Here is a 19,011-nt window from a genome sequence, read left to right as displayed (position 1 = left end):
CCCCCTGCTTAGGCAGGAAAGCCTATACCATTTCAGACAAATGTTTGTCCACCTTCTTCTTTAAAACTTTCAGTTTGTTTGTTTGTTTACATTTATTTATTTCAAACTTATTTGCCACCCAACTTGTGGTTTCGGGTGACTCTGAGCAGTTTCCGTCAGGATAAATGACGTATAACAAAGATTGTAAACGTAAAAGTGAATTAAAATTACAAAAAACTACAACAAGCTTAAAAAAAATAAAGAAGGGGTTTGGAGGAGAGAGATGGGTTGTCTCCTCAATTCGTGCGTCCTCTATTAGTGTATGAATTGCCTCCAGACCGCACCTTTCAGGATCCCATGCCGCCTGGCACATGAAGTGAAGAAGCTTCTTGGATGAGAAGCTGAACGTTTTCAAAGGAAAAACAAAACCAAACAAGAAAGTCCAGTTGCCCTTTGGAAAAAGCACCTTTGGGACAACCACGACCTGAATGATTGAGAACCTCCATAGATAGGTTTAAAAGACTTTCTTGAAGACTAAAAGAGACGGGATAGATGATACCTTCTGTGGTCAGATATTCTACAGCAGCCCCCAGGCCATGGCCGATTTGGAAGTGGACCACGCAAGTGGTGGGCCAGCACACACGCAGGCAGCTTGACTCACACAGCTGACAGGCCGTTACACATGTATACTCACATCGGACCATTGCTTGCATGGGCCAATTTTCCTCTCCCCCCACCCCATGAAGAGTTGGGGACCGCTGTTCTAGAGTGCAGGAACCCTCAGGGCCAAACTTTACATGATAGGAACATATTTAAGAGTCATTAAAGCAGGACGCTAAATAATGCCTAATGGTTAGAACTCTGTAGTAGATGAGGGGACAAACATACCAACAGAAGAGAATATTTGTATCTTGGGGTTGAAATGAGGAAACCTTGCTGATCTCTGAGAGTTGTTTATTTGCAGATGTTTTATTACCCAACTAAGTAGCATCATCAGCGCTTGGCTTTGGTTAAAGTAGATCTAATGGGTCTTGTTCAGACCCAAGATAGGAACAAGATCAGTTCAGTTCTTAAGTATGAAGGAAATATTTAAGTTTCCAATAGCCTACCATCTTCCTGGTGCATTGATGCTACAGCTCCTAGAATTTCCTGCCAATTCAGAATTTAAGATCCAACAAGTTAGGAGGCGATAGATTGAAGACAGCGGGGTAAGGTTATGGAACAAAATAAATAAGCAAGCAATTTTTTAAAAAAAAACTAATATATTCTAGATTCCATGTGTTCAACTGCAGCATTTTGCCCTACCTTGACTTCATCACACTGGAAAAGATGGAGGTCTGCTTTGCTTTGCGATGGCTCTTTGCACACCAGAGCAAGGATGGAGTCATAGTTGCATGAATTCATCACAGCCTGGCAATGCTGTATTGTGTTCAAGGGGAAGTTCTCAAGTTCATTCTGAAATGCAAATGGGAGGAAGAAGTGGGACATACAAAATTCTTCAACATGGTTAAAATCCTTTCTCTCGTCTTCCCAATATATTGGTACCTCCAAAATAGCAATAGCACTTAGACTGATATATCGCTTCATAGACTTATATATCGCTTCATAGTGCTTTTACAGCCCTCTCTAAGCAGTTTACAGAGTCAGCCTATTGCCCCCAACAATCTGGGTCCTCATTTTACCTACCTCGGAAGGATGGAAAGCTGAGTCAACCTTGAGTCGGCGAGATATACTATGGCTCAAGATATGACAACAGGAAAGAAGTGAGGGGAAAAATAATATAAATCTAGAAGCCAGAAAGATGGATTCTCTGATTTCCCCTCCCCCCACTATTTCTGAGAGTATTTCATGAATGAGAATATGAGCTTTTGACATTTTTCAAAGAAGAAAACATCAGTGAAATTCTCACAGCTGGAGAATTTCTTCCTCCCTGGCAAAATTGAGAAAAATTGTCCATACATTGAACATAAATCCAACTTCTCTGCTCACAACTTCTCTGGGAGTGGGGGCCCAGAGGGTGGCAGAAGGCCGTCATGACTGAAAACAGAGCTTGGAAGCCCATTTTTGCTGGCAGAGCAATAGGGCCACCACAGATGCCCCCTTTGACATCAAGCTCGCCACACCCACCCTGGCCACACCCACCCCAGTCCCCCAAGGTCAACACAACCCTGATGCGGCCCTCAATGAAATCGAGTTTAGACACCCCTGCTCTAACCTTGCTTAAGATCTTCGCCCAACTCTGCCAACACGTCAACTTTATTCCTGAGTCTTTACCTTGGATTCTAAGTCCACAAGACTGACAGCTTTGTCATCGACTTGAAGAATCATGTCTTGTGTCCAGACCTTGCCTTTGGCATCCAGGAGTTTTAGCTTCCTTATTCCATCATCAACCGTGATCATGGCTTCTTTCCGATCCAGAACAAAAGTAGTCAGGTGCTGTCAGGTTGGCAAAAGAGAAGAAGGACATGCAGGTTTACAAAAGGATCAGCAGAGCAGATACTTAAAACTTTAGGATTGATTCTTTTTGGAAAAGCAAAACACATTGCTTACCAAATAAAATGGAGAAAGAACCAACCCCCCACCCACAAAAAACCCCAGCTATTTCTATCTATGGATATATCTGGTGTGCATAAATAAAATAAGATAAAATAAAAATAATTAAAAAAATCTTACCTCCACATGGTATTGTGTTATCTCTGAAATGCTGCTGATGCTGTCTCGTGCATAATTCTTCCTTTGCTCTGGTTTTTATCAAAAAAAATGGAAAAAAGATGACATTAGAATATTAAGTTTATTTAAAAATATCGATGGATGGAGAGCTGTGATGGCACCAGTTGCTTATCCCTGAATTAAGATTATAAAAATAATAAATATCATTCAATAGGCTTTTAATCTTGATTCACCAGCTGACCGTATTTTTCAGACTATAAGACGCACCGGTGTATAAGATGCACCAAGATTTCGAAGCGGTAAGTAAGAAAAATATGTTTTTGTCCTCTCCGGCCCCCAGGAGCCCTCTGCAGGCTTCAGATGGGCTGAGGAAAGGCAAAAACACCCCCGTTTTTCACCGAAACAGGGACATTTTTCCCTTCCCCCAGCCCTGCTGAAGCCTGCAGAGTGCTTCTGGGGGGTGGGGGAAGGCAAAAACACCCCCATTTTTGTGAAAAATGGCCCATTTTTTGCCCATTTTTCACAAAAATGGGATGCGGGGATTGGGCTTCGGGAGGCCAAAAATGGCTGTATTCAGTGTATAAGATACACCAACATTTCCATGCTCTTTTAGGGGGGCTGCGTCTTATACTCCGAAAAATACGGTAAGCCACAGGGTGGTTACTTTAGTTTTGGCTTCATAGAGTAAGCGAAATGTGCCACGATGACTTGTAAACTTTTAGAACTTAGCACGTTGGATGAAACCAATAAATTGGGGCTTATTCAAAAAGTCATAATTAAATAAGCCACAGCTTAGCCAGGTGTGTGAACTAGATCGCCGTGGTTACCTGATGACCTTCCGGATTGTCTTAAGGTGGTAAATCAAATCACTGGCTACACTCCACAGACTGTTTGTATATTTCAGTTTGCTTGTCACGGACTAAAGTTGGAACTGTCTACTGTGGCCTGCAATCAGTTACACTCATGATGAAGGTCTCCCACTTTAAATTTCACCATGTTATTGCAATATTCCCAATACAGGTAGTCCTCCACTTGCAACCACTCATTTAGTGGCCGTTCAAATTTACAACAGCACTGAAAAAGTGTGACCAAGGGCCAGTTTTCACATCATCGTTGCACCATCTCCATGGTCACGTGATCAAAATTTGGGCACCTGGCAACTGGCATGTATTGATGGCAGCTGCACTATCCCTGGGTCACGCAATCCCCATTTATAGCCTTCCCAGCCAGATTCTGACAAGCCAAGACAATGGGAGAAGCTGGGTTCGCTTAATGTCCATATGCTTCACTTAGCAACTGCATGATTTGCTTTAACAACCATAGTTTTTAAAAAAGTCATAAAATGATTTAACAGCTGCCTCGCTTAGCAATAGGATGTTTGGGTTCATTTGTGGTTGTAAGTCCAGGACGATGTAAAATATTGTTTTCAAGAGGAAATGATAATTAAAACCTACCTGCTAAATTTTCCACCAGATTGTAAAGTATTTTTTTCATCTGGGTTCCAGGCACTGCCTTATTAAAGCAGCTTATAATGATATCTTTAGATTTAAATTTTTAAATTTAACAGAATTGGAAGGGACCTTGGAGGTCTTCTAGTCCAACCCCCTACTTAGGAAAGAAACACTACACCACTGCTTTGCTTTAGCAGTAAAATCACACCATCCTACACCTTTAGAAACTCTCTGGACTGCTTCATATACAGAAGCTCTAAAGTGATTTAAAGGGCCAATTTACCAGATCTTCTCTTGCCAACAGCAAGAGCCAACAGCTCTCCAAATTCAGAGATGGGCAAACTCAACCCTCCCAAGATGCCTGGCTGTGAATCCATTGCTGCCTTTTCATAAGCAATGAAAATAGCAGTCTTCACACACACAACACATAACTTGAGAAGAAACATGCCATCTGGGAAGGGGGGGGGGGAATCAAACGAAAGAGAAGCAAATGACACCACAAGCCAATCACTTTTACTATTTTATTTGAAATCACACTTCACCCTGAACCTGAATTAACAAAGCGCAGTTGCTGGGCCTGTATAATATACTGTGCCCATCCGAATACAAGTAAAGCATACCTCACTGCTTAATAGAAATGTCTAATTCAATAACAGTAACAGAGTTGGAAGGGACCTTGGAGGTCATCTAGTCCAACCCCTGCTCACGCAGGAGACCTATACTAGGGATTCAAACCGCCGAACTAAAGAGAAAACTTTAAGCAAAAGATACTGAAATGTAAATTATATATTCATTGTGTGTATCTGAATGTGTGTGTATATGTATCTGTACATCTATACTGTGTATGTATACTGTATGTATGCACGCGCACACACACACACACATATCTATGTGGATGGATGGATGGATGGATGGATAGTATAAGTGTAATCTTTATTGTCATTGTACTTAAATACAATTGGTTAGCTAGATAACTAGATAGATGCTAGATACATAGATAGATAACTAGATATAGACAGACAGACAGACAGACAGACAGATGCATGAACCCTGATATATATAAAGGGTTCCCCTGTCTAGTCATGTCAAACTTTAGGAGGTGATGCTCTTCATTTCTTAGCCAAGGGGGCCAGAGCTGTCCGAAGACAATTTCCGTGGTCACATGGCCAGCATGACTATAAGCCAAGGCACATGGAACACTGTTACCTACTCACCGAAGTGGTACCTATTTATCAACTTGCATTTGCATGTTTTTGAACTGCTAGGTGGGAGGGAGCTGAGGCAAGTAATGGGAGCTCACCTCAGTGCACACAGCTCAGGTCTCAAACGTGGAATGTCAGCTTTCCAACTGACAAGCTCAGCATCTTTAATCACTGAGCCATCGTGCCCCTACTCTCAGTGTGTATGTGTGTGTGTGTGTGTGTCTGTCTGTGTATTATATACATGCACACAGTATGTGTTTGTGTATGCATGAAAGCTCCTATATAAAGCCTTACAGTGAACAGCCGCCACATTTCATTACATGATCCATAGCTGGTCAAAGTTAATAAACGATTCTTTCATCAGTTGCTATAGTATCAATGCTGCATGCTTTAATCCTAACCCTTAGTCTGTCATTTCTGATCCATTACTTCATTTATTAAATTTATCACTTCTTTTCACCATGGCACTCATAGCAATTAATAATAAAACCCAGTCAATAGTGGAGGATACGTTCACGTAGACAAAAGGCAGGGCTTTCCTAGATATTTTCAAATTAAGTTTGCCGTAATCGAAATGGAAAGTACTAAACAATACTCCAAGAAACAATGGATGATGACAGGACTGTCCTCGGTGTCCTAGATTCCTCTCAGCATATTAGAAGGCAACGACAAGATCCCGTCAACAATTCTATTGACATGTGAATTTTACCACATCCAATATTTTTCAAATCTTCATTTTCCTCCTTTAATGTGGGGCAAATAATGTGACTGAGGTACATCTTTCTAGGAAATAGGTATCTGTTTTCCCAAAACAGCCCAATGAAAATAATTTCCATCCCAAAAATTGAATATAGCCTTTAAACATCCATTACTAGAGGTGGTATAATCATTTCCTAAAAATAACATCCTGCCCAAAGTTTCTTGAGGAGTAAATATAAGCAGGCAGGCATCAGTTAGTGACAATGAGATACAGGTAATCTTCAACTTACAACTATTCGTTTAGCAACTGTTCAAAATTTAAAACATACTGGGGGGAAACGTGATTTACAACCGGTTGTTGCATTTACAATCATTGCAGCATCCCCACGGCGACATGATCAAAATTCAGGCGCTTGGCAACCAGCCTTATATTTTTGAGGGTTGCAATGATCTGAGCGTAGTTGATTGCCATTTGTGGCCTTCCCAGCTAACCAAAAAGAAAAGCCAATGGGAGGAGCCAGATCCACTTAACAACACCCTGGCTCACTGTACAGCTGCCTTGAAATTAGCAATGAAAATTCAGTTCCCAGTTGCAGTTGTAAATCAAGGAATAACTGTATGTAAAGCCAGTTTTCTATTATTCTAGGGCAGTGTTTCCCAACCTTGGCAACTTGAAGATGTCTGGACTTCAACTCCCAGAATTCCCCAGCCAGCATTCGCTGGCTGGGGAATTCTGGGAGTTGAAGTCCAGACATCTTCAAGTTGCCAAGGTTGGGAAACACTGTTCTAGGGCAGTGATGGTCAACCTTTTTGTCGTCGCGTGCCCAAAGCGCTTGTGTACAGCACATGTGCATGTGCTCACCCCTGTAACGCAATGCGCACATGACATCCCCCCGCCCCCTGAACATGCAAATGCGGCACCCACCTCCTGCATGCCCCGTTTTGGGCCTAGCAGGCCTCCCTGCAGCCTCGTGGGACCAAACACAGGCCGAGTGGGGGGCACGCATCCCCCCTGTGCCTACTTTTGGGCCTAGCAGGCCTCCCTGTAGCCTCGTGGGACCAGAAACGGGGCATGGGGGGAGAGCCCAACCCCCATCTTTCACATATGCGTATGCGACCTCCATGCATGCTCCCACATGCGCCCCACACATGCGTGGCAGAGACCCAAAAATCAGCGGGTTGTCGGGAGGCTCGCGTGGATGCGCGATGGAGCTGTGCTGGGCCGACAGCTCACGTGCCCGCAGAGAGGCTCACCATCATGGTTCTAGGGAGATTGTGAATAGAAGAGGCAACAGAATTGAACTCAAGAGTGTATGTAAGGTGGACCTTCAGCCTTAACTGGCCGAGACAATCACATATTGTAATATCAAAGGGTTTCAGATCTGATAGTACAAAAATAAAAGTTCCGCTCAAGCCATGCTGGTTACAATGAGAAGGTTAAGCCAGACAAGGACACTGCCATGTTCAGTCAAGTTTTTTTGACTATAAATCACAAATCTATCGTGATTGATGTAATGGCAAATCTATAGTGATTGATGTCTACGTTTAGTTTTTGTTTGAGAACTGTGAATTAAATAAATATGTGCTTTTCAGTTGCATTTTGCCTGAATGTTGCATTCTTTATTTCATTCGATCAGAAATTATTTTTAGAGCATTTTTCAACTCAAGTTCTTCAGGAGGGCCATGTTGCTGTCTCTCCATATCTTCAATTAGGCATTGAGATAGGCCATCCTCACCAAAATGGCGCCTATGCCAAATGATACCCACAGGGCCTCCAAATTAAAACAGCAGATTTCAACTGTCAGGAAATAATTCAGGTCTCCCATGTTTAGCGGTACTCACATTTTCTAGGCAATTTTGTAACACGGCTCACAATATGTTGTGAGCTTCCTATATTTTATTGGTGCCTTTTGGGTTTGTTTGTGAGATCGCACCATGGGGCATGGCGGAAAAAGAGCTGTCAATGTCTGTTTATTTATGTACTTCTTGCGTGAGGTATTTAAATCCTATACACATAATATTTATCTCCTCCACTGTGGAGCTTGGGAAAAAAGTTTGCAGGGTCCAGCTCCTGAGTTTTATGCTACAGCACTGCTTTTCAAATTGGAAACTTTAAGATATGTGGAATTCAAGTCCCAGAATTCCCTTGCTGGCTGGGGAATTCTGGGAATTGAAGTACACCTCCCGTAAGGTTTCTTACTTCTGAGCAGCACCGTTTCATAATTTAGTACCCTAGACTTCTTTAGCTATAATTCTTATACTCTTCTCCAGTATGGTATATGACAGGAGCCCCCAAACATTTGAGTGCCAAGAAGCAGTTCCATGGAGGACAGTTTTTCAACAGATCAGGGTGAGCGTGGTTTCACACATTCCCTGGATCTTGTGTGTGCTTCGCTTGCTTGTCTGGCCCGGTTCCTGGCAGGCCACAGACTGGTGCTGGTCTGAGGACCTGTAATACGGAATGTGATAGCAACTGTATATTCAGAAGATCAGAGTGTCTGATCTGGGCAGAGTGCCTACGATTATTATTTTCTGAAAAGTACAGCAAGCCAAGGATTTAGTTCCAAAGGTGCTTTTTCGGAGGGGCGACTGATTAATACAATACAGTAGCAGAGTTGGAAGGGACCTTGGAGGTCTTCTAATCCAACCCCCTGCCTTGGCAGGAAAGCCTATACCATTTCAGACAAATGGCTATCCAACATCTTCTTAAAGACTTCCAGTGTTGGAGCATTCACAACTTCTGGAGGGAAGCTGTTCCACTGATTAATTGTTCTAACTGTCAGGAAGTTTCTCCTCAGTTCTAAGTTGCTTCTCTCCTTGATTAGTTTCCACCCATTGCTTCTTGTCCTGCCCTCATTTGCTTTGGAGAATAGATTGACTCCCTCTTCTTTGTGGCAACCCCTGAGATATTGGAACTCTGCTATCATGTCTCCCCTAGTCCTTCTTTTCATTAAACTAGACTGGACTTTCTTGTTTTTTCCTTTGAAGACATTTTGCTTCTTATCCAAGAAGCTTCTTCAGCTCCGACTGGATGGTGGGGAACGGAGCCAGTCAGAGCTGAAGAAGCTTTTTGGATGAGAAGCGAAACGTCTTCAAAGAAAAACCAGAAAGTCCAGTGTCCCAAAGGTGCTTTTTCAGGAGTCAACTGGACAATCTTGGGTTTTTTTTTCTTTTGAAGCCATTTTGCTTCTCATCCAAGAAGCTTCTTCAGCTCTGACAGGATAGTGGGGAATGGAAGGATTTATATTCCTTGCAGAGAGCTGGTCATTTGCATCCTTTTAGAATATAAATCCTTCCATTCCCCCACTATCCTGCCAGAGCTGAAGAAGCTTCTTGGATGAGAAGCAAAATGGCTTCAAAAGAAAAAAAAACCCCAAGATTGTCCAGTTGCCTCCTGAAAAAGCACCTTTGGGACAACCTTGACTTGGATGACTGAGAATCTCCACAGACACGAAAGATTTAGTATAACTTCCCCCTCCCTATTCACTGATGCTTTACAAGGGCTTCACTATCAATGTCCTTCCATGTCTCGCACTTATATTTAGGAAGCTCAAACTTGCCCCATCGGAAAATTTCTCAGTCATTTTGGTGTCTAACAATCCATTATTAAAACATTAGAAGCATTTGATTGGGTCAACATGTTGAAATATTATCATTTGAGTGGACTTCCCCCCCCCCCAAAAAAAAATTCGTACTGAAAATGCGCATGCATACACACACATACCCACACACACAACCAGAGCAACAAAGCCTGTTGTCGTCTGCTACCTTTCTTGATTTTTTGCTTGGATGACGATCTGAAGAAATAAAACCCATCTGCTCCCGAGAATTATCATTTTTCAAAAGAAAGGAGGAAAAGAAGGAACATTTAAGATCCGTCCTATACACAGTGATTATTTCCATTTGGGAAGATGTCAAGGCAATAGCGTTGACATATAGACTGGCAATGAAAAATTGGTTTGTCACACACAAAGCTCTAAAGAACAAAGAAAAGAAAGAAGAGCTTTATTAAATGCAACATGCAGTCACAGGCTTTTAATAAGGAACAGTTTGCGGATCAAATAGAAATCAACCTGTGTTTGCTAAAAACTGTGCAGGCAAGAAAAGCAGGCTCCCACGACAGATTTGACATTTCCTGTGTTTTATGATTCATTACTTTATTATTCTTTATCTGTCCTTTACAAAATGTTGCTTATTCTGAATGGTGGGAATGGTGTCACGCCTACAAACAGTATACATAATATTATTGTTGGTGTTGATCTTGAACCAATCCACCCTACAACTAGAAAAACTTCGTCCTCCTTAAAACCCTACAACTGTCCCCCTTGATATCTGCCTGTAATCCAATTGTCCGACTACAAGCAAGACTGCTTAGCAGTTTTCTACCAATGTATAAAAAAATCCCCCGTTCAGTTCTTTTGTTCCATTTCTGTCTAGATTACTGAAGGTTGGGAAATAAAAGGCAGCTTTTGAACTTTCATCTACTATATTTTTCGGAGTATAAGACACATTTTTTCCGTCAAAAAAGAAGGTAAAAATCTGGGTGCATCTTATACAGCATTTTAGGCCTCCCGAAACATCGCCTCCTTTGCAAAAATGGCCATGCATTAGGAGGCTTTCAGAGAACTTCTGGGGGCTGGGGAGGCCCAGAAATGAGTGAAAAACAGGCCACTTTTTGCTCATTTTGCCCCCCTCCCATCAGCACTCTATAAGCCTCCTAAAGGCTATGCATGCCCCTTTTTTGGCGAAAAACGGGACCGTTTTTTCAAAAAAACAGACCGTTTTGGGGAGGTCTGCAGAGTGCAAAAACTTTTTTAAAAAATTTGCCTCTTCAAAATCTTGGTGCGTCTTATACTACACTGAGGCAAAGTTATGTACTTATAAGAAGTCTTCCAGGATCAATTTAAGCCCTGTTGTTAATTACAAAACCCTTCAGTGTATATCAGATACTCTCTGGCCAAAATTAAATTCATCTGTCTAGTCTCATTCATCTTCAGAAGACCTGCTGAGAATTATCTTCCCATCCAAGAAGTACGTGGGGTGTGGGCTAGATCAGTGGTCTGCAGCCTTAAACGCTCAGAGCCATTTGGACCTGTTTCCCACGGGGGAAAAAAACACCAGGAACCACAAAATCTGGCTGGGTGTGGCCAATTCAATGTCACTCCCACCTAGTCATATGATCCCCCCAGCCACGCCTACCAATTTTGTGGGTCCTGGTATTTTTGGGGGGTGGGAAATGGGTCTCTCTCTCTCTCTCTCTCTTCTCTCCCCCCCCTCTCTCTGTCTGTTCTCTCTGTGTTCTCTTCTCTCTCTCTTTCATTCTGTGTCGCTTCTCTCTCTCTCACACTGTGTCTTCTCCATGTGTCTTCTCTGTGTGTGTCTTCTCTATCTCTATCTCTGCGTCTTCTCCCTCCCTCCCCTCCCTCTCGCGCGCGCCAGAGCAGAGGAGCAAAAGAGCCACATGCGGCTCTGGAGCTGCGGTTGACGACACCTGGCCTACATGGTAAACTACTTGTGAGGCCCGATGCAACTTCAGATCTAATTAATTGTTGGCTAAACACTCATCTTGTGAAAGGGAGGAGAAAAGAGGTATATATAATTTGTATATTTGCTGTACAGGTAATCCTTGATTTACAACCACAATTGGGAACAAATTTTCCACTGCTAAGAAAGGTCACGATTAAGAGAGCCACTCCCAATTTCACAATCTTTTGTTTTTGCCACGGTTGTTAAGCAAATCACTGCCGTTGTTAAATGAATCTTGCCATCATTAATAATAATAATAATAATATATTTATTTCTAAGCCGCGCCCTCTCCCGAAGGACTCGGGGCGGCGTACAACAAAACATTCGAAATAAATATGCAAACAAAACAAACATATAACAAGGTACACTAAAACATACATACATATATATAAGGAGGAGATCGATTAATAAAAACAATTAAAATACTGTATCTAAAACCCCTAGAAATTAAATGTAATTAAAATACCCAGTTAAAAACCCGTCAGGAGCGATATGGCTAAATCAAAGTTGAGCCAGGCCAGCTGCTTGGAATAGGTGGGTCTTAAGCTTAATACGGAAGGAGCGGAGGTCGGAGGTATTCCTAATATCCGGAGGGAGGTCATTCCACAGGGCTGGGCCCGCCACAGAGAAGGCTCTACTCCTAGGCGCCGCCCCACGACATTGTCTAGCGGACGGCACCTGGAGGAGCCCCTCTCTGTGCGAGCGAATTGGTCGCAGGGATGTATGGGGCAGAATACGATCCCGCAAGTAACTAGGTCCTAAGCCATGGAGCGCTTTAAAGATAGTTATCAAAACCTTGAAACGCACCCGATAGGCCACAGGAAGCCAGTGCAGCTCGCGCAGGAGCGGTGTCACGTGGGAGTACCTAGTACTCCCCATAATTACCCGCGTGGCAGCGTTCTGGACCAACTGCAGTCTCCGGGTGCATTTCAAGGGAAGCCCCATGTAGAGAGCGTTACAGTAGTCCAAGCGAGACGTCACCAGCGCATGAGTGACTGTGCGCAAGGCATCCCGGTCCAGTAGGGGGCGCAATTGACGCACCAGGCGAACCTGGTGGAACGCCCCCCTTGCCACGGCTGTCACATGGTCATCCATGGACAGCCGGGCATCTAGGAGGACGCCCAAATTGTGCGCCCGCTCCACGGGGGCAAGATGGATGCCCCCAATGGCCAATGATGGAATTAATTGGCTGAACCGGGGGGCTGGTACCCACAGCCACTCCGTCTTGGAAGGGTTGAGCTTGAGTCGGTTGTCATCCATCCAGATCCGTACGGCTTCCACACACCGGGACATCACTTCGATGGCCTCGTTGGGGTGGTTCGGGGTGGAAAAGTACAGCTGAGTATCGTCAGCGTACAGATGGTATCCCACCCCGAAACCACGGATGATCTCACCCAGCGGCTTCATATATGTGTTGAACAGGAGTGGCGAGAGGACCGACCCCTGTGGCACCCCACAGGTAAGGGGGCGTAGGGTCGACCTCTCTTCTCCTGTCAATACACGCTGCGTCCGGTCAGAAAGGTAGGAGCCGAACCACCGCAAAACGGTGCCCCGGACCCCCAGCCCCTCCAGCCGGCGCAGCAGGATACCATGGTCGATGGTATCAAAAGCCGCCGAGAGGTCTAATAGGACCAGGATAGAGGAACAACCTCTATCTCTGGCCCTCCAGAGATCATCCACCAACGCGACCAAGGCCGTCTCCGTGCTGTGGCCGGGGCGGAAGCCGGACTGGCGCGGGTCTAGATAGTCATTTTCCTCCAGATGTCGTGGAAACTGGTAGGCCACCACACTCTCTACAACCTTCGCCAAGAAGGGAAGGTTGGAGACAGGACGATAATTAGCCAGCTCCAAAGGGTCCAGGGAAGGCTTCTTGAGCAAGGGTCTCACCACCGCCTCTTTCAAGGCGGCCGGGAGAGACCCCTCTCCCAACGAAGCATTCACTAGGCCCAGGAGCCAGTCTCGTGTAACTTCCCAGGATGCCAGTACAAGCCAGGAGGGACACGGGTCCAATAAACATGTGGTGGGTCGCAGTCGTCCACGCAATCTGTCCAAATCCTCGATGGCAACCGAGTCAAACTCCTCCCAGATAGAAACCTCAAGACTCGCCATGGGCGTCTCCACTGGATCACTGACAGGAACCCAGTCTCTCCGGATTTGAGCGATTTTATCCTGCAGATATTTACCAAATTCCTCTGCCCTGCCCTGTAGAGGGGCCTCCCGCGGCCTCTGAAACAAGAGGGAGCGGGACACCCGAAACAGGGCGGCAGGGCGGTTCTCCGCGGATGCAATGAGAGTGGCACAGTATTGACGTTTGGCCATTCTCAATGCCACAAGGTACGTCCTTAAATGGGCTCGTACCTGTGTTCGATCAAATTCGGAGCGAGAGGATCTCCAACGACTCTCTAGACGTCTCTTGCGGCATTTCATCACCCTCAGCTCCTCGGTAAACCAAGGGGCCAGGGTGGATCGTTGCCGCCGGAGAGGCCGCAAAGGCGCCATCCGGTTCAAGGCCCCGGTAGTTGCATTATTCCACGCAACCACCAGGTCCCCTACCCGGGGGCGGGTCAAGGTTACAGGAGGTGGCCCAAGCTCCCTCTGGAACCTATCAGGTTCCATCAGGCGCCTGGGGCGGAACCATCTGGAACTTTCTTGTTCCGCCTCCCTGCGGCGGGGGGTAGCACCAGGGAAGTCAAGACGAAGGAGTGAGTGGTCTGACCATGACAGGGGAGTGATGGTTAAGTCACCTCCTCCCAGATCACTCAGCCACTGGCCAGAGACAAAAACAAGGTCCAGAGTGTGACCTCCCTCGTGTGTTGGGCCCTGAATCATTTGAGTCAGGTCCATGGCTGTCATGGAAGCCATGAACTCCCGAACCCCCTCTGTTGCTTCTCCCACCGACGGCAGGTTGAAATCCCCCATCACTAAAAGTTTGGGGGTCTCAACCGCCACCGATGCGATCAGCTCAAGGAGTTCAGGCAGGGCCGCTGATGTATAGCGAGGAGCCAGGTATACTATCAGCAGGCCCAACTGTCTCCCAGGCCCCCATTTCACAACAAGGGTTTCACATCCGGACGTCTGTGGCACAGTAGACTCCCTCGGCTCTAGATCCTCCCGAATAATTGCTGCCACCCCACCGCCCCTTCCCTGGGCCCGGGGCTGGTGAAATGCTCGGTATCCTGGTGGGCACATTTCCACTAGGGGACGACCTCCCTCGTGGCCCAACCAGGTCTCCGTTATTCCCGCGAGGTCCGGCTCCCCCTCTAAAATTAGATCGTGAATGAGGGGGGCCTTGTTAACAACGGACCTCGCATTGCATAACAACAGCCTTAGGCCTTGGGTCTGTGACTCTTGACCACCTAGAACGCGGGGGTTGGTACAAGCGACCGGGTGTAACCAGCAACCACGGTCTCCCAACCGACTGTAAGTTCTTAAATTGTCCTCGTATCTGCCCCTCCCTGCGACTGTTGGAATTAAAGAGCCCTGTATAGGAATGGTGTCCTCCCCCTCCTCCTCCCTTCCGCCCCTTCTGCTCGCGACCGCACCTGGGGGCCCGGCTCTCACATCGCTCCTGATCTGAGACCCACCCGCCCCACAACCCCTGAAACCCCCCCCCCTACAAATATTTAAAAAACAACTAACTAAAAACCCCCTGAGTCTCCGCTTCCTCCACCTCTCGGGATTAATAAATCCGTCATCAAGGTGGGCCCTTGAAAGGGCGGAGGGCCACACCTGCGAGTGGGGGGACTCTCGCAGTAGGATAAGGTCAGACCTTGAGTACATAAAACGTTAAAAAGTTCGCCGTCGGGGCTTGGGGTCTGCGCTGAAGATGTCATGATCCAATAAAAATTTGAAGAACACAATCGCAGCAAAACAGAATAGTCCAGTCATTAAGCTTAGATGGGGGGGTAATAGTAATGGATTGGTTAGATGACAATCAAGAGGTGGGGGCGGTGGGTGGTGGGTGGCAAATGGCAAGGGGTAGTTGGACTGTAGTTGGAAATAGGCAGGGAGCAGATGGTCAATCAGCAGTGAATCGTATAGGGTAGGCAGAGGTCTTCTAAGGCTCACGCAGATGGAACCCGAGCCGTTGTTAATAACTAGTTTAATAAATAGTCAGTAGGGGGGGGTAGGTGGGGTGCAGTCAAATGCACGATGACAAGGCCTCCTGGCACTCCACCAACAAAATTCCCCCCTCCTGCCTCTATGCAGCCTCCTAAATCATAGTCGTGGTCCTATTCCTCCCAGGTCCTAGGCTTTCAATCCTGCCTTGGCCTGTAACTGCGAATTTGGCCCCCAAAAAACCACCATTCCAGGCCCCAGCGCCGCTCCCACCGGCCTCTCATCGGCCTCCAGCTTCCTTCTCCAACTTCCTTCCTTCAGCATCCTTCCTTCCTTCCTCCAACTCCTTCTCGGCCTATCCAACCAGTCTTTACCGGCCTCAAAAGTCATGGCCGGTCTCCAATCATCGCAAATTCAGCCAATATGGATTTTAACCTTTTCAAACCTTTTCAGACCTCCCATAACTCCCACAGCTGCCTCTCATAACAAGCTGCAGGCCGAGGGATTTGGCGTCCGGCGCTTCCAGCCTTCGCCCCCTCAATCCACAATCCTTGATGGTCCTAGGTTACCAGCCTCCAACCTGAAATCCAAAATCCAAATTCGGCCTTGCTGGTATCGGCCCGCCTCCTCGCACTCCGTCCGCCATTTCGAGACCGTCTGCCTCTCCTTCCATCAGCTCCGAACGCAGACGGTCTCTCTGCGACTTCCCCGGGCGCCTCCCTCCATCGGCTGCATTTTTCGGCTGCGTTTTCAGTCCTCAAGTTCTTCCCAGGGACCCAGCTACCCTGGAAGACCCATTCGGGTCATAAAAAGACCAGGGTAGCTGTTTACTGGGGGGCCCGACCCCCATGCTGGAAAAGGGGGCCGGCAGCACTCCTAATCCCCCGGAACACGCCCCGCAAAGCACGGAGCTCTATCGGCCGACCGCCATTCCTCCGGAAGCTCCTCCTCCTAGCTCAATTAAAAGAGAATCTTGCTTTCCCCAATGACTGCTCATCGGAAGCTGTCTGGGAAGATGACAAAAATAATCCCAAATATTGACAGGAATAAATACATGTGGTTGCCAAGTTCCAGATTTTGAACATGTGACTGTGGGAATAGTTGTAAGTGTGAGGACCGATCTTAAGCCACTTGTTTTCAATGCCGTTGTAACTTCAAACAATAGTAAATGAATGGTTGTAAGTTTAGTACCACCTGTACACAGTGTAGACTCTTTAGAATGGGATGGGTTAAATAGATAAACGAATAGCAATTTAATTTCTATGGCACACACACACACACACACACACATGCAGATGCTATAGAATGCAATGCCTGATGACTCTAAATCAGGGGTGGCAAACTCAAGGCCCGGGGGCTGGATCCGTGGCGTTTCCACCACCAAAAATGGGCTCCCGAATTCTGATTTCACTGGCAGATCGTTGCAGGAGGCCATGGCAGTCGAAAACAGAGCTCGGGAGCCTGTTTTCATTGGCAGAGCGCTCGGGCCGCCACAGGTGCCCCCGACAGGAGTGATGTCAAGCTGGCCATGCCCACCCCGGCCATGCCTCCCCTGCCCCCCAGGTCAAACATAACCCTGATGCGGCCCTCAATGAAATCGAGTTTGACACCCCTGCTCTAAATCATTTTTCTATAACTTCAGCCCACCGAGCTTAATTAAGACTTTGCATTCATGATCCAATTATAAGCTCAGCATTGGCTAGTGAATCTTACCGTACAAAGCTTTTGCGCTTGTCTTTGAGCTCTGATCCTTGTCCCTTGAAGAAAATGTTGGTGATCCATATCCGCTGCAAGGCAAGAAAGAGGTCAGATGTTTAGGTGTGCCTTTTTTCTGGAAAAGTCAATCAATATACAACCAAGCTAAAATTCAAAGACTAACTGCACTGAGTGCAGATTTCAATAGTATAAGGATTTTGGCTTTCATGCTTCGGGTTCATATGGATCAGCTTAGCAAGGGTGAAATAATACACATAAAGTGTTCTAACCCAGGCTTCCTTAGAAAGCAAGAAGCAAAGTCTTGGTCCCAACAAAATCTCTTTTATTTACACAAGTGGGAATTCCTTTCATTCAGTCAGCAAGGCTTCAGCAAACAGTCTTTCAGAGGAATGTTTATCCACACGCACCTTATCTCGTTTAGAGCACGGCCAGGTAACTAGTTTCCAAACACTGGACAAAGCAAAACTTGGCACAGAGTCTCTTGTAATCACAAACAGAACTTTCCAGACCGAACGAACAAATTGTTTCCTGCAAAAGGCTCACTCCCCATTCATTCCTCTTTTGTTTCCTCTGGGAGGGGCCAATCACCTCCAAAGTGTGGCTTTACTCTTAAGTCGACCCTGCTTTCTTATTTGTCTTCTGGAAAGCACTGCACATGTGCACACTGGGAACAGCCTCCAGCTGTTCCTCTGCCTCACTGCTGTTTAGCTCCCGCTCTGCCTCCAACGCAGAGCCCTCCTCTGAGCTTTCCTCAACTCCCAGGACTCGCCCATGTTCCTCCCCAACCTCCTCACTGTCTTGCTCTGCTGCCAACTCTGCTGGCCGTCGGTGGGCCACAACAGAAAGTAGTTGCTGAGCAGAAATTCTAAAAAGAAAGAATTATATGTCACCATTCAGCTACTTAATTTTTTTTTTCAAATGAATGGGTATGCCTACTCAATTACCAGACAGTTTAAGGATCAATTTAACTTCAAAGAGATGAAGTCATAATGTGCCCTAAAACTATGTTACAATATTACTTTGGATCTGGAAAGAAATCTAAATAAGGACAATGAGCTATAATTCCTCTGATATAATCTGAAACAAACTATATTTTCTAAATGGCTCAAAGCCAACTAGGAAGAAGAGTTGGGGAGCAATCAGAAATTCTTAGAGAGCGCTATGTTAGAGACAGCCACCTTATATGCTAAATGATATTTAGAATTTACATGGCCAGTTTTAGAGCTGGTGGCCTATCTGTCTCCCGTTCTGCCTTTGAAAAACATGTATCAGATAACCAGAGAGCCTTGAAATGCTCTTTATACAACTTTTTTCATACAGCATAGAATCACGGGGCTGGAAGGAATCTCATCTTCTAACCCAACCCCATGCTTAAGAAGACCTTATAACATCCTGGTCAAGTGGTGGTCCAGTCTATTTTTGAAAAGCTCCAGGGATGGAGCATTCACAACTCTGGGAGGCAAACTGTTCTATTGGTTAATTCAGGGATAGTCAACCTTTTTATAACTACCGCCCACTTTTGTATCTCTGTTAGTAGTAAAAATTTCCAACCGCCCACCGGTTCCACAGTAATGGTGATTTATAAAGTAGGGAAGTAACTTAATTTTATAAAATTTATAAAGCAGAGTTACAGCAAACCCCTACCGCCCCACCATGAATGCTACCGCTAGTGGGCGGTAGGGAGCAGGTTGACTTACCACTGGGTTAAT

The 19,011-nt window shown here is 45.8% G+C and overlaps 1 protein-coding gene across 3 annotated transcripts in view; it reads right to left on the bottom strand.

Moving 5' to 3' along the window:
* EPS8 (EGFR pathway substrate 8, signaling adaptor) overlaps positions 1–19,011 on the bottom strand; it is a 175,275-nt gene that overhangs the window by 69,323 nt on the left and 86,941 nt on the right. For all 3 annotated transcript variants that reach the window (XM_081956909.1, XM_081956910.1, XM_081956911.1), the window contains exons 3-6: positions 17,300–17,373; positions 2,653–2,720; positions 2,254–2,415; positions 1,285–1,434 (exon numbers count right to left, since the gene is read on the bottom strand). In XM_081956909.1, the coding sequence (XP_081813035.1) occupies positions 1,285–1,434; positions 2,254–2,415; positions 2,653–2,720; positions 17,300–17,373 (454 nt within the window). The remainder of the gene's footprint in view (positions 1–1,284; positions 1,435–2,253; positions 2,416–2,652; positions 2,721–17,299; positions 17,374–19,011) is intronic.

This window comes from Natrix helvetica (assembly GCF_964273705.1).
Source record: "Natrix helvetica genome assembly, chromosome: 6".
NCBI lineage: Eukaryota > Metazoa > Chordata > Lepidosauria > Squamata > Natricidae > Natrix > Natrix helvetica.
The sequence above is the reverse complement of the archived record's forward strand: the minus strand, read 5'-3'. Positions and strand labels throughout refer to the sequence as shown.